Source organism: Columba livia, chromosome 1, assembly GCF_036013475.1.
Source record: "Columba livia isolate bColLiv1 breed racing homer chromosome 1, bColLiv1.pat.W.v2, whole genome shotgun sequence".
Taxonomy (NCBI): Eukaryota; Metazoa; Chordata; class Aves; order Columbiformes; family Columbidae; genus Columba; species Columba livia.
In genome coordinates this window covers 176,245,662-176,260,436 of record NC_088602.1, presented here as the reverse complement: position 1 = coordinate 176,260,436, position 14,775 = coordinate 176,245,662, and the positions used below count along the sequence as shown (strand labels likewise).

The 14,775-nt window shown below is 39.7% G+C and overlaps 1 protein-coding gene across 2 annotated transcripts in view; it reads left to right on the top strand.

Moving 5' to 3' along the window:
* Nucleotides 1-14,775, top strand: part of SRGAP1 (SLIT-ROBO Rho GTPase activating protein 1) — a 146,336-nt gene that overhangs the window by 104,135 nt on the left and 27,426 nt on the right. Inside the window, exons 8-15 of one of the 2 annotated variants that reach the window (XM_065048568.1) lie at nucleotides 131-232; nucleotides 1,924-2,121; nucleotides 2,241-2,325; nucleotides 6,281-6,308; nucleotides 8,956-9,058; nucleotides 12,742-12,802; nucleotides 12,965-13,042; nucleotides 14,590-14,724. In XM_065048568.1, the coding sequence (XP_064904640.1) occupies nucleotides 131-232; nucleotides 1,924-2,121; nucleotides 2,241-2,325; nucleotides 6,281-6,308; nucleotides 8,956-9,058; nucleotides 12,742-12,802; nucleotides 12,965-13,042; nucleotides 14,590-14,724 (790 nt within the window). Of the gene's footprint in view, nucleotides 1-130; nucleotides 233-1,923; nucleotides 2,122-2,240; nucleotides 2,326-6,280; nucleotides 6,309-8,955; nucleotides 9,059-9,568; nucleotides 9,603-12,741; nucleotides 12,803-12,964; nucleotides 13,043-14,589; nucleotides 14,725-14,775 lie in introns of both variants that reach the window. The other variant, XM_065048569.1, reaches the window with a different exon arrangement.

The following is a 14,775-nucleotide window of genomic DNA, read 5'->3' as shown; positions in this document are numbered from 1 at the left end:
ACATTTGATTGTCTGTTTTATTAAGTTTTTATGACTTTGATAGCAATTCACCCAGCTTTTATGAGAGCAACCAAAGACTATTGACTGGGTTTTTTTCCTTGCATCTTACAGCTCTTTTTGATTCTGTTAGGTTTGTCAGGTCACTGCCCAGCAACCTGTGCAAGCAGAGCTTATGCTTCGCTATCAGCAACTGCAGTCACGATTGGCCACCCTCAAAATTGAAAATGAGGAGGTAAGATCTGTGTCCACATGGACTGTGCATTGAACACTGTTTTCAGGAAGGTGCAGTGTTTTCTGTTTTATCAAAAGCATGTAAATGACCCTGAAATGGCTTCAATCTGCATAAGCTGTTTTAATTTTAAAAATCAAGCACTGGCAAATATGCTAAGGTAGTTTCTTGTCTGCTTTATAGAGGTCTGGAAACTTCATCTTTTACCTCTCCATGCGTTCACATTACTGGGTTCTGTGTTTTGCAGATGCTTCAGTGGAAACTTGTTAGAGATTTATTTTTGATGTCTTATGGCAGAAAGCCACTGAGAACAGTCATTGTCTTCTGTGACCACGCTCTGTCCAGTCCCCAAATGGCTACTTCTGAAGTACAAAGGAATTTGGACTGTCTTTTGTGGTAGCTGAGTCAAAATCTCTTATGCTCTCAGCTATAGCTATTTAGAAACGTGTACAGAGTGCCTGTGATGGGAATAGCTCACCTAGTAAAATAAAATGCATTTTCTTGTAAAATACAGAAAAGCTATGCTGTTTTCTTTCCCCGGTTCTGGCAGCAGAGAGAGGCCTCCCAATGGGTATAAATTGCACTTCTGTCCAATTTAAGGCAGTGTTAAAGGCCCTCAGTTCAAATGAGAATCTGTTCCTAAATTAAAACATAGAGATAATTCATTTTCTTGGTGTACTTTTTTAATAAGTTTTCAAGATTCTGTTTTTTCTCAGTCTGTGTTATGTGCTGAATGCCTAGAACACAGTATTAATGTCCATGAGACATGTACACTAGTCTTTAAAAAAAACTCACTTGACTTCAGAAACTACCTCAAGGTAACAAAGACAAAAGGAAGGAGAAAGATTATTTCTTTCAGTGAAATGAAGTGCAAGGGAATAGGGGGAGAAATCATATTGGCAAGCAGAAGAAGGATATTTGTCTACACCAGAGATGTGTGTAGAAGCGTGCATGATTTGGTTAAGTTGCCTGTACTAGAGACTCTTCCAAAGCAGAACTGGGAGGTAAATCACATCCTTGTGAATCCTGCCAGTTTCTCAATTGCACTGTGGGAATGCTGCATCCCCTGTTCCATGGGCTCCATGCTGGGTTTACACTGTGGGCAATGGTGCTTCATAGCTCCCAGGAAGTGCTGTGGGGCTGGTGTAAACTGTTCATTCTCCAGCTCCCTCCTCCACTGCATTCCCCTTCTTCAGTGTAAATACCAGTGTGCTCCTCACCACAGCAGTCCGCAGAACAGTGTCACAGACTTTTATCTTGGAAGAACATGTTGTCCTGCCAGCCACATCCTTGGACACATTCAGTCTAACTCGTTGACCACACGTGGGAGAGTTGACCCTTTGGAGCAGTGTATCATCTCTATTGCCTGTTGCCCCAGGTTAGGGACCATAATCAAATCGTGTCACATTTTGATTCTAATTGCAGGAAACAAATGCTTGAGAGAGCTATAGAGTTGACACAAGAGTGCATCCGTGTTTGTGGATTGTACCATGGTAAAGCACTAGATAGGAAACCTATTAATGGCATCCTTCTGTTACACAGATGTGTTTTAGTACATTTAATTTTTCACATTCACACACGGATTTGTTTTGGGAAGTGTGCCAGAGAATTATTTTGAGTAATGAGCTTCCCTTCTATGCTGTTCTGGCATGTATTTATCTTCCCATTTGGAAAATCATGCTTTTTAACTCCAGGTTAAGAAAACAACAGAGGCTACCCTGCAGACAATACAAGATATGGTCACCATTGAAGACTATGATGTGTCAGAGTGTTTCCAGCACAGCCGCTCAACGGAGTCTGTGAAGTCAACAGTCTCTGAGACATACCTGAGTAAGCCCAGCATTGCAAAAAGAAGAGCCAACCAGCAGGAAACGGAGCAATTCTATTTCATGGTATGTCAGTTGCTTCCTCATTCATGTGATACAGACCAAACATGTGAAGTAAACATCATGCAGAAGTTCCTGGAATTTATATGCCATAAATAGTAATAGACTGATCTGCATCTCTACAGAAATTCAGAGAATATCTGGAAGGTAGTAATCTCATCACAAAACTTCAAGCAAAACATGACTTGCTGCAGAGGACACTTGGAGAAGGTAAATATCAGTCAATAAACTGCAAAGGGATTCCAGACTGTACAATTAATTTACTGAAATGCCAGCAGTATGCAGGAAAAAGTTACAAAACTTAAAGCTTAATTGTCCAGTAAGCATAGATTTTACTTTTACCGGTCATAGTTTTGGTGCGGTGGTAAGACTACACACTATACATTGATTTTATTTCTTCAGTAGGTATTTATTTCCACTATGCAGGCATTCAGACAAGTGACTATATTTGGAAATGGAACTGTTGAATGAAAAATCCTGTGTGTGAAAGGAGAGCTGACACAGCCAGTGCAGGGTGATTTAAGAGCGGTGACAAATGTGCTCTTTCTACTTCCCAATGATTTCTGTTGACTTGGGTTGTTTGGGTTTTTTTAAGAGTTGGGGAAGAGTGATATTTTTTTAAGCATAGAAAATTGTCTCTTACAATTAAGTAAAGCTGAATGAGGGCAGTCATGAATCAGGCACTGTGCACAGTTCCAGCCCAGCTCTCACCAGCTGTCCCAGCAGGCACTTCCTCATGAACCAAAGGGAGAATCACACTGCAAACCTTGAGGACTGTCCACAGAGTGTTACAGACTTGAGAGGAAGTGAATTACACCGCAAAGAGTAAAAATCCTCTCCTGAACGCTCAGACTCAAGAAAGGCAACTTGTTCTCTAAACAGTGTCTCTGAAGGATGTGTCAGTTTATTTTCTTTTTACTGCCAAAAATGTGTTCTTAGTCAGATCTCTTCTTGCATTTAATACAAAAACCCAGATCCACAAATCCAGTTGTGGAGGTGTCTAAAGAGCTATTATTATTTCAGTGGCTATGACCCAAAGAAAGCCCCTGTCCAGGGAGTGACCGAGGCAGGTAGGAAATAAAAAGCATTTTCTTGCAAGACTGGACTGTAGAAGATGGTAGCTGTTTTTAGACAACTGACTATATTATGTTCTTTCTCATGGAAGTTTTTCGTTAATAGGATTTTTTTTAACGTGTGCGTTGAGTAGTTCATTCACGCAAAACAATGTGTAGCTGGTATTAGTCAAAAAAGAGGAAAGCTTTCCTCCAAAGGCTCACAGAAAATGTATCTGGAAAAATAAAGTGAATGTTATTTAGAAGCCCAGTAAGATGCATGATCTCCTGCTGAACGGAGAAAGATAAAAGTCAACAGAATCTATTGCTAATGCATGTTGGAAAGAAATAAGGAAAGAACCGTATGAAAGGACATCCAAAGAAAAACTTCTCAGCAGGGTGACCTAAGTGATAAATTGCCATCAGGCCCTGGGCCGTTCTGGTGTGCTCAGGCACGTTTGGACTGTTCTGTTTGAAGAGTTCCCCTTGACCCACCAGCTGTAACCCCAAGCAGTTAATCTGCTGTTGCCCACAGTGTGTTTGCACATAGTTGTTGCATCATTATACCATAGCACATAAAAATAGTAGTCCAAACACATCTACATCCGTATTCAAAGCTGACACGTTGAGAAAAAGCCATCATTCTTACAAGTTGAAAAGTTCAAGTACCCCTTTCTTTTGAGGCCTGTCCTGCATTACAGTGCACATGCCTGGGAAGAAGGACCAGGGTTCTGTATCTTTCTTGAATGGAGATGGTTGAAAGGGTAAAATTACAGTGGAATTAAGAACATTATTGCTGTAGCTAGTACAGAAAATAATTTGTAGGAATCAAACTGCTTCCCTGCTCCACTCAAGCTGCCTTTTTTGGCAGCATTAGTGTCCACAACACAGCAGACAAGGAGTACAGGGTGCAGTACAAAGTAGTGCAGAGGAGAACGGGGGCGGAAGGGAGGATTGTCTCAACTGCAAGTTTTCCTTTGACATCCTCTCTTGCTTTTATTCAAACCTGTACAGTGTAAGGATGGAGGCTGAATAAATCCAGATTGCAGTCTGGTGTCCACAATGTTTGACAGCATTTGGCTTCTGTTCCAGTGCGTCACCTACCTACTACAGTCTGTTGCTGTTTAAGGACACAGCACATACATATTCATGATCTGCACAAGGAAGATAATGAAGTGCTCTGTGCTGAGTCTGCATCTACAAATTTGGAAAAGTGAATAAGAAATACTCAAATGAAATTGATACTAAACATAGGAAACACACTGACACTCGTATTAATTCTGGCCCAAGGCTCATCTGTTGAATGTACAAATGAACAAAGCAAAGGGACTTGCAAGAAGGAGAATAAGCAGTTGTAAAAGAAATTGCCGCTGTGTCTCAGATCATTTTTGCCCTAATCTGTTTAATATCTGAGATGTGTTTTAAATCCCCAAGACTCATGATTTAAAACATCTTTTTTTTTTTTTTTTTTTTACTAGCATTTATTATTGGGATTCTTAGTCTCAATGAACTTTCCTTGGTTACACAAGTAGGCAGAAGTCCCTCGCTTACCCTTTTTCTGTCACAGGTTATTTCACCTGCTCTTCTTTCATCCCTCCTTTTCACCTCTTTAAAACAGGTGCCAACAATCTTCACATGTCTTATTAACGCCAGATATTTTTCCCAGAGCTTATTCTTTGTACCACCTTCTGCAGATGCTCACTCTTCTGGTACTGCACAGTAGATGTTCAGATTAGGGTTTTCAAAACTGTGCAGTATTTCAGGTGCACCTGGACATTGCCAGATAATGTTACATTTTGCATGTCACTGTTTTCCGTTCTTTCTGCAGTCTGACAAGCTTTTTTGATGTCACTTTCAAATTGAGCGGTGTACTTAGACCTATCTCAAGTGGTGCTCAGAGTGATTTTCGAAGTTGGTAAAATTATCTGTTGTCCCATTAGCTGCATAGGTGTTTAAATCCTTCTTCCCCAATATCTTACGTGAACCCATCAATACTGAATTTCATTTGCCGTTGTGTGTCTTGTTCCTTAACATGGTTAAACCCCTTTGAAGGGCTTCACAGTTTTGTCAGGACTTGACACAGAAGTGTTTCAGTCATCTGCACAATGTTCTGCCTCCTTAGCTGCTGTGATCTCCCCAAGAAATTAATAAGTGTATTATGTATTACGTAAATGATCCTAGCGGGAAGGCTTGAGCAAATTACTGTTGAACTTTTGTGATGATGAAAAAAGACCATTTAATTCCACTTGCTTTCCCTTTTTTTCATTAGTTTTTGATCAATGAGAATATTTTGCCACTCAGTGCATGGCTGTTTAGTTGCTTTAGTCACCTCTTGTAAAGAAACTTATCAGGGGCCTTTGAAAGTCTAAGTAAATTAATTTGACTGATTCTCCTTTATACAGTATTTTACTGGCACGTTCAAAGAACTCTCCTAAATTAGTAGGGCACAATCTGCCTTTGGGAAAACTAGGCTGATTGGAACTTATCATACCATGACCTTCCTACTGTTTCATTATTTTGCTTTTCATTATCATGAGTTGACACGATGCACACGCCTAACTTGCTGTTCTGTTGTTCTGCAAAGGTTATCCAGAAACCTTTCTAGAATACGGTATTTGCTTCTTTACAGCTCTCTGCGTTTCTCTGTGGTGTTTCCCAGTGGTAGCATTATTTTTTTTTCCTGCAATACGTAGACAAAAGAGAGGAAAAAGTCTTTCAACAGCAAGCCATTGGTGTCTAGAGCTCCTGAACAGGTTAAGGCACAAGGGGAGATGTAATCTAATCTTGGTGCAGCTCCATTTCCATACTGATTTAGCCACTAAAACACATAAGCACAAACAATAGAAGTTGTTTGGGGCTTTACTTCAAATTGTTTACAGTATCAAGTGACTCTTTAATGTAAGTTTCTTAGAAGTTGTTCCATAACATCGGTTGTGTTTGTATTTTAAATGTATCTGTGGAGAGGTAGATAATTGATTGCACTGCCCTGTTTGTTGTATAGTTCTATATCATGAAAGTTAGAGTTATAAGTAATTTGTTAAACATAATTTAGATACAAAAGAATCTACCTGAAACCTACAAATGTTCGTTTCTTGTGTGTTGAACTTTTCTAGGTCACAGGGCTGAGTACATGACAACAAGGTAAGATTTTACTATTTCTATTTTACTTAATTTAGAGTTACAAATGGAGTTACTCTTAGAAATAACAAATTTTAGAGCAAATCTGTAAGAGTATATAACGTTGTTGCTGTTGCTACATAAATCGTGTACAGGCCCTGCATGTTTTAACATTCAGCATTTCTGTTCCTACATTCTGATGGGTAAAGGACCAGACCGTTCATCTGCTTCATTCTTGTGAGCTGCTTAGGCCAGTGTCAAGGGTGAGACAAGCTGGGAGATCCCTAAACATATTAGTGAATCACTTATCAAATGTAAAAGTTACAGGGGGCTTTTTGATGCTAGAGTTTAATATTTTATTTTCAGTTGTGAGATATACCTTGCCTCTCATGGTTTGTTACTCAGTTGGTACTCAGATGCACAGTTCAGAAGAACCTGATACAGAGACGGATGTAGGGGACAGGCTGCATCTTTGACAACCTCACTCTGATCAGGAATACCTGCCTCTGCCAGCATCCACGTGTTGGATATTTAAATCACAGAGTCAGAGAATGATTTGGGTTGGAAGGGACCTTAAAGATTATCTAGTTCCAACCCCCCTGCCATGGCAGGGACACCTGCCACTGGACCAGGTTGTTCAAAGCCCCATCCAACCTGGCCTTGAACACTACCAGGGATGGGGCATCCACAGCTTCTCTGGGCAGCCTGTTCCAGTGTCTCACCGCCCTCATGGTGAAGAATATGGGTCTGTATAGTCCCAGACAAGCACACTGCAGCCCCCAGGCTGTCAGACTGTGGGGGACAATGGCAACAGTTTGGATTTGCAGTTTGCACTTGTGTGTATCCCCAGTACAGGCACTACCCTTCCCATCATGGTGGTGGCAGGAACATCCAGCCGAGCTTTCCAGGTCTCACTCTTCCCTTTCCATGCAATACATCTTTGCTCAATGCCCTCTCTTTCTGCTTTTTGCTTCCTGGACAGGAATGACTTTACCACCACCCCTTTGGAATTTTTTTTTAAAAAAAAAGGTCTTGCCCTCTTAACTGAGAAGTTTGGATCCAGCTCTGGCTCTGCCTTTGCTGGGCCACTAGCTTTTGTGTAACATCTTTGGCCTGGCCCGCATGTTCCTGGAGACATCTCTACAGACTTCAGACCAGCCTTTCTCCCATTACTCCATGGTCCATTTTAGGTCTGTAAAGCTGGCCTTACTCACTTTCTTTCCTTACATGACTCTGGGTGAAAAGGGGTAACAAATCAGAGCATTCTTCCCGATTGCTGACATTAATTCTGAGACCTGTGCCTTTTAACCGTGCCCTCAGATGCTACCAGGAATTCATGGAGATCAGCAAGCTTATGTCTAATGAGAAAAATGTAATTTCTTGACTCTGAAGCAGGTGACTCATCAGGCTCACATCATCCTAAATTCCCTCCTCTGTAAGCAGCTGAAAGAAGATGATGCATTTAGGCAATGATTTTGCCTTAGTAAAGTGAGGAAGCAGCTTGAAGCCTTCTTACCTCCTATTGTCTCACAGCTGGTCACTTAGGAAAAGAAACTTTGAGGGAGTAGGGCCTGGCTGTGAGTTCCTCATCACCAGTTCCCCTACTCTGTCTGGGACCTGCCTGTTGCTCCACAGTTAAGTCCAGACTGTAAGACACGCAAATGGCAATGTTCTTCAAGGTCAAGGTTAAATTGTAGCAGGGAAGAGAATATCTTTAAAGATGAGTTTAAAATAGCAGGTAGTACCCAAACAGACCAAATTCTCACCACTTAATGTTCTATGCATTATTGTTCCTCACTGTTTCCCCAAAAACATTTGATTTTTTTTGCTAATTCTTGAAAAATCTATAGAAACAGTGGGCTGCTGGTGCAGGGGAACTAGGGATGCTGTTGGCATGCAGGGTGTCCTGACATTCACAAAATCCGTTGTGACCTAGAGGACAATATTTAGTTATATTCAGTTATAGTCATTACATGTGTTACGTGCTAGGTAAACGTTTTACTGACCAAAGTTTTGTGTGTTTTTCCTTTTATTTTTTTTTGCTTTATTCTGCTTTTGTTTATTTGTTTCAAGTTGGTGATATTCTTTTAACTCCTTTAGCTAATTTGCAAGGTGTTACTTTTCTTGTGTGAAGATGCTGACGGTTGGATGTGGAAGGCTAAAGCTATTTAACCATCCTGGCTCTAGTTCAAAATGCAGACAGTTTGGTTTTGAAGAACATTAGGAGAGTGCTGAGCAGCTTTAATTTGCATTTGGAGCTTCTCCAGCATGATGCAACTTTTCTGCTTGATAAGAGGTGCTTCGAGTGGCCTGTGTTCTGCCACGGTGGCAGGATGAATTGCAGTGGTTGCTGCACATTTCATGCATGACCGCAACAAAAAGGACCATTCCGATTGTGCAGTGTTTGGAATAAATGTGTATGGTAAAACTGCAAAGCAGGGGTTCATAAAGAATGTCAATATTTATCCATAAGTAGTACGTTTTTAATGGGGGTTGTTTTCTATCCTTTAATCACTGTTACATTTAAATTTGTTGGAAAGTCTTTATTTTATAAGTACTGTGTTTATGTCTCCCTTTACAATGTTTTACTGTTTTGGTATGAGTTTACAGACATTTCATTTTATTGTGTGACTTAATTACCTTGCTCAGTAATCATATTCCCTTCCCTTAGGCCTCCAAATCTTCCCCCTAAGCCCCAGAAACACAGGAAGCCCAGACCCCGATCACAATATAGTGCTAAGTTGTTTAATGGTGATTTGGAGTCATTCATCAAGGTACTGGCACCAGCCACCCCAGTGGCTGATCTCAACACTTCTTACTATAATGGTCACCACCTCACGTGAGCTGAGGAAGATCATTATGTTTAAATCTGTTCTGGGGCTCTTTTCTTTCCCGGTTGATCAATATAATACTTCCTGAAGTCAGAGGGAAAGAGGGGGATTCATTTTTCATGTTAGCCTCCCTACAATTTTGTTAATCAAGTAGGGATAGTATTGGCAGCCTGGTTTTGTTAGGAAACTTAGCATCATGCAGAAGATAGAACGTAGTGGTGCATCCCACGACTTAGCACAATTTCCTGTTTGCCATTTTCATTACGTTCAGCATTTAAAGTCTATGCAGAAGCAGAATCACCCTGGGTTTGATATCCAGCTTTTGATTTCCTGTGACTTTAGGAATTTATTATATTGTGTGAAATTGTGATCACCGCTATTCTGAATCTTGTATCTTTGCTGTATTTACTATCTTCTTCTTTCTCATACTTTTATTTCTAATAATGCTTCTAGCCGAGGCCGAAGGAACTCTCACACGAGACATCAGGTACAGTTCTGGTGACAAGAGAACCATCTCCGCCTCGCTCTCGGGTTGCATTCACGCCTGGCTCAAAATTAGTTCTTTCAAAGACCTGAAGGGAGAAGTTTGCATTAAGAAATGAATCTACAAGTACAGCAGACAAAACCGAACCAGAGCACAACTCTGGAGTGATTGTAGTCTTAAATGATGGATATTCCCTTATTCATTAACAGCACCTGCCCATCACAGTCAATTATTGCCTCTGGACACTAGCTGACAGAGCTAAAGGAAGGAAATCTTCAAAAAATATCTAACAATACATTTATAAATGCAGTGAATGAAATTCCTGACTTGTGAACTGGGTTTGAATGTTACTAGGATTTTTTTTTCTTTGTGCACAAAATATCTATCAGCAAATATTTTGAAGAATGAATTCTGCATTCACTGGCACCATAACAGCTTAGCTGTCTTTAAACAGCTTTCAGCCACCCTCCGTACAGCTGTAGGGAAAACTATTATTATTATGCAGGTGGTGCTGTGAGGTGCAAAGACTTTCAGGAAATCGTCACACAGTGCAGGAGATTAATATCATAAACAGTTTCTTGCTCAAGGATGAAAGTAAGCGAAGAAGCAGAAGCTCCCACAACAAAAAGCCCCTGGATTAGAGAAGCACAGAGCAAATTGGGAGATATGCCACCCCGTCATTTTCCCTCACAGGGAAGAGAGTTATGCTACATGGCAGTGTGGGTTGCAGGGCTTACTTGCAAGTGGAGAATCCAACATAGTTAGTTTTTCAAAAGGAAAGAGGAAAAGAAAGCTGATGGCCTTATGACAGGCTTGCCAGCATGGGAGGTAACCTAGGAAAGCATCCCTGCCCAAAACCCATATCATTCCTGATAGGGATGAGTCATTTTGACAGACTCAAAAGGATTACAGCTAGTGAAGTACAGAATTTCACCAAATTGCTTTTTGTTATGTTTTTGCATCATAAGAAATTGTAATTAGCGCCAAACATACATTCATGACTACACATGTCAGATTAAATTCACAGCAGTGGTAGGGTCACTGTTCTTGACATTTCACCAAGGCAGATTGTTACTTCAAAGTATTTTCCAGTCATTAGATCCAAAATCCAAAGATGTTCGTTTAGATTATTTCAGGAAATTACTTAACTACAAAGTTGTGCCTGTTTCTGAACAGATTCTCCAAAAGCAGGTATGAACGTAATCTATGTTTTTGTAATTTCTTACTGCAAACACTATATTTTCCGAGGCTTTATATTCTTTGCGTGAACCAGTTTACTAACAGGAGATACGGGTGCATGTTGTGCATGTTTTCTAATACACTGCTTTTTTGGAGAGCCAGCCTGCTCAGTGTTGGTGAAGATGACAGTATTCCTGGTTTTAGCAACTGACCTGTTACATGGGATTTTTTCATTCAGCTGTTACTGAATCATGACACAACTCAAACAGAAGATGCTCATCCAGACATTACTGATTGTTGGGTAGCCAGTCTTTGCTTGGTTTTAAATTAAAAGACAAGTCACAATTTAAATAGTGTAATTTGCAGTACAGTCTTTTGTAAGCACCACTAAAACAACATGGAGCACACAGAAGATTGGGAGTTAAGTTGTCTTGAGAGGTGCATTGTTTCATTGCTTCACTGTGTGTTATTTTTCAAATTTTTTTTAGTAGTTGGCTTTTCTTCTGCTTGGGCATCATTCACAAACTTCCCATTAGTGTAATTTAGCATGAAAAAGAAGGACTAGTCTGTAAGAGGAAATGTGTATTCTGAGTTACAGGGTGCTTTTGAATTCATGAGTTTGTAATACAGACTGGTTTTATATTAAACTTTCAAATGAATAAGTTAGTTCTCTGAGCGTTTACATATTTGAAATTCATTTGGAAAGAAAAATTATAGCTTCCAAGGCAAGAATTTCAAAGGTACCTATTATTGAAGAAACAGTAATTTTTCCAATATAAGCACCAACTTTTCTAAATAATTTTTAATCATATGATTTGTGCCTTTAATAAATATTTGATGACGTGTAGTCATTAATGTGCTTAGGATAATGCATCTATTTTTTTAAAGTGCCAAAACACACAGACAAAGGACTGTGACAGTTCTTTCGGAAAATCAGCAGTGTAAAAGAAAAAGTCAAATAACTCACAGAAAATCAGTGTATAGTCATCTTCTCCCCCTCCCATCACATTTTTTTCTCCTTTATTAAAACACCTCTACTTAACTGAAGATGCAGCTGTATCCTGCTGCTGTATCATGGCTGAGACCAGGAGCTTTGGCTCCTGAGCTCTGCCCATTGCGAGTGGGGAGGTGTGGGCTGTGTCCTCCCTTTCCCAGCACCTTTTGTGCCTACAGAAGAGGCAGCTGAACCACATCCTCAGCTCACAGGGGCTGCAGTTGACCACCCAGTGTATCACCAGCTGGTTCAAGCAGCCCGAACCAACGTGCCACGCCGTCATCTGCCCCGTGTTAGGACACGCAGATCAGCAGAGCACGTAGGAGTGCCCAGGTCAGGAGGGAGGCACCTGGTATACCCCATGCAATGTCATTTGGTGACTCCAAGAACTCTTCTGATAGTCCAGCAGGTCCAGAAGAGGTTTTGTCAGCTGTTTGTGATCAACATTTTTACAAAAAAAAAAACACAAAACCAACACTCAAGGAACTAGGTCCTGTGTAATTAGGTCCATGTAAGATTTTCTCCACCAGAAAATGAAAGGTAAGTTAAACTGATGCAGAGAGATCATCTTCATCATGAATTATTATTGTTAATGATAAACTTTTTACAAGGCAAATTCACTGCTTTAACTCATTTTGCTTCAAAAATCTAAAACACATGCATGAGCTTAGATGTCACATACAGTGTTAGCCAGATACAGTGGCAGAAGTAGAGAATGAAGTCTCTGAAGTTCCCAATACAATTATTTTAATGAAGAACCGTAATCTTTTCTCTTCACCTGTTCCTTTCCCTTCTTCCCTAAATGGGAAGAGAACTCTCTTAGAAACGATATGTTTTCTTATGTAATTTTTGCCAGCACTGTATGTCCATCTGGATTGACCAAGAAAATGCATTTTCACATTCAGTCCAGAGTAGGGAGGTTTCCCCTTTCTGGTCTGCAGCTCACTCTTTCTGCTTCTGTTTTTCCAGGATTCAGGACAGGTCATTCCTCTCATCGTGGAAAGCTGTATCAGATTTATCAACCTATATGGTAAGCTCTGAAACATAGTATGTCATTTCATTAGTGCCCTGACTTTTTTGTGCGTCTTTTACATAGTGTGTTTACCACCACAGCTTTGTCTTTAGAATAGAGATTAAAAGTATTTTTAAAACTATATTAATTTCTCACCACCGTCTCCCATCTTTGCTGCAGGTCTTCAGCATCAGGGAATTTTTAGAGTGTCTGGTTCCCAGGTGGAAGTGAATGATATTAAAAATTCATTTGAGAGAGGTAATTGCATTTTCATTTATTCGAGCACCTTAATATCTGACATTTAAAAATCTTTTAAATTCTAATTACTTTCTTGGCTGTTTAAGCAGTTTGTGTGCACTTTGTGTACCGCACCTAAAAATTTGAACCGTCATATATGCTTAAAGATGAAGTGTAATGATGACACCTACATGTTTTTCCCCTGTTAAGTTCTAGGAGCTGGAAGTTGTTTTTCATTTTGTTTAGATGGGGCGTATGACTCTTGAGTCAACTGTAAACTTTAATCTTTTGTTAATGATAAACTGCAAATAATAGTTTGTCTATATTTTCTTTTAAAGAACATCAGAAAGGAGAGATTATGGGTTTTAATTAGATTCAAGAGACTACGTAATGCGATTTGAGAACCCTGTTACTTGATCTTCTGGAGTATGAGTGCTCAGCTTTCTGGTCCCTCTGCCAGAGTGGCATCACGATCAATGAGAATAGGGCTGTGAAAGGGTCATTCCTTTTCCAACCAGTGGCTTCGTTCCCAAAGGAAACTTCAGCCCCAGAGGAGAAATCATGGGAAAAATACTAGGAAGTAAAAACAGCTTTTTAAACATGAGTGGTTTGCAACACTCAGCCTAGGATTGCTCTGCAAGGGGGACCAGGATCCAGCAATCCTTTAATTGTGTTAAAACAATAAAAGTTACTTTTTTTTTTAATCTTACATTCTCTTTTCTTGGCTCTTAGAAGCTGCTTTTTTTTTTAATTTCCAGAAGAACCTTTCACAGATCATCTGCTAATGAGAAAACCCTTGGAGCAATAAGACTTGTGACTAAAAGCATGAAAAAAATATGCACAGTATTTTTCTCCCCAGGATTAGTTCTGTATCTTGTTTAACCTGATCTCGTCTTTGACAAAATACGTGAAGCAGCTGTTTTTACTTGCTAAGTGAAGCCATGTTCTCCTATTCTCCAGCTTTTAAATCTGCCTTCTTCTGGGTAGTGGTATTCTCTAGAATATCTTCCAAGATACATACATTTTAAAATGTTTCAAAATGAAGACTAAGTCTTTTAAGTTTCATGTAGTTCAGCCATGGCTGAGGTTTCCGTTTGGGTTTCAGTTCCTATACAGTCTTTTCACAAAATGCTTGCATGTATTCCTGAACATTTTAATTTTTCAGAATGAAAACAGATTTCCGGTTCAAAAGAGCTATCTAACTCAATTTGCTTTATGTAAGCTCCCAAAGAATAGTCTGAGAAACCCTATTCAAATAAGACCATTTGGCTTTTTTAATTTACTAACTGTAGTTCACAACGTGTCCATAAATACGTAGTTGGAAGTTCAGGACCTAAGAGATCAATAGATTATGTAATTTAAAGGAAGCTTTATTTAGGCTGCCAGTTTCAGTTTAATCATAGCCCAGAGATTCCTAAATCAGTGTTTATTATCTTACTTGAATGCTTGCATTGCCACCTCCCACACACTACAAACAAAAAAACCCCAAAATGTCACTCACTTATAAAAATGTTGCATGCAAGAATGCTCCTGCATGTGTGTTTCATTCACTTTATTTGCTTTTTAAGGTGAAAATCCTTTGGCAGATGACCAAAGTAACCATGACATTAACTCAGTTGCTGGAGTACTGAAGCTCTATTTCCGAGGGCTGGAAAATCCTGTCTTTCCTAAGGAAAGATTTAATGATCTTATTTCTTGTATCAGTAAGTAGAAATCTCTATTTCTTTCTCAATAGAATTTTACTTTCATATATC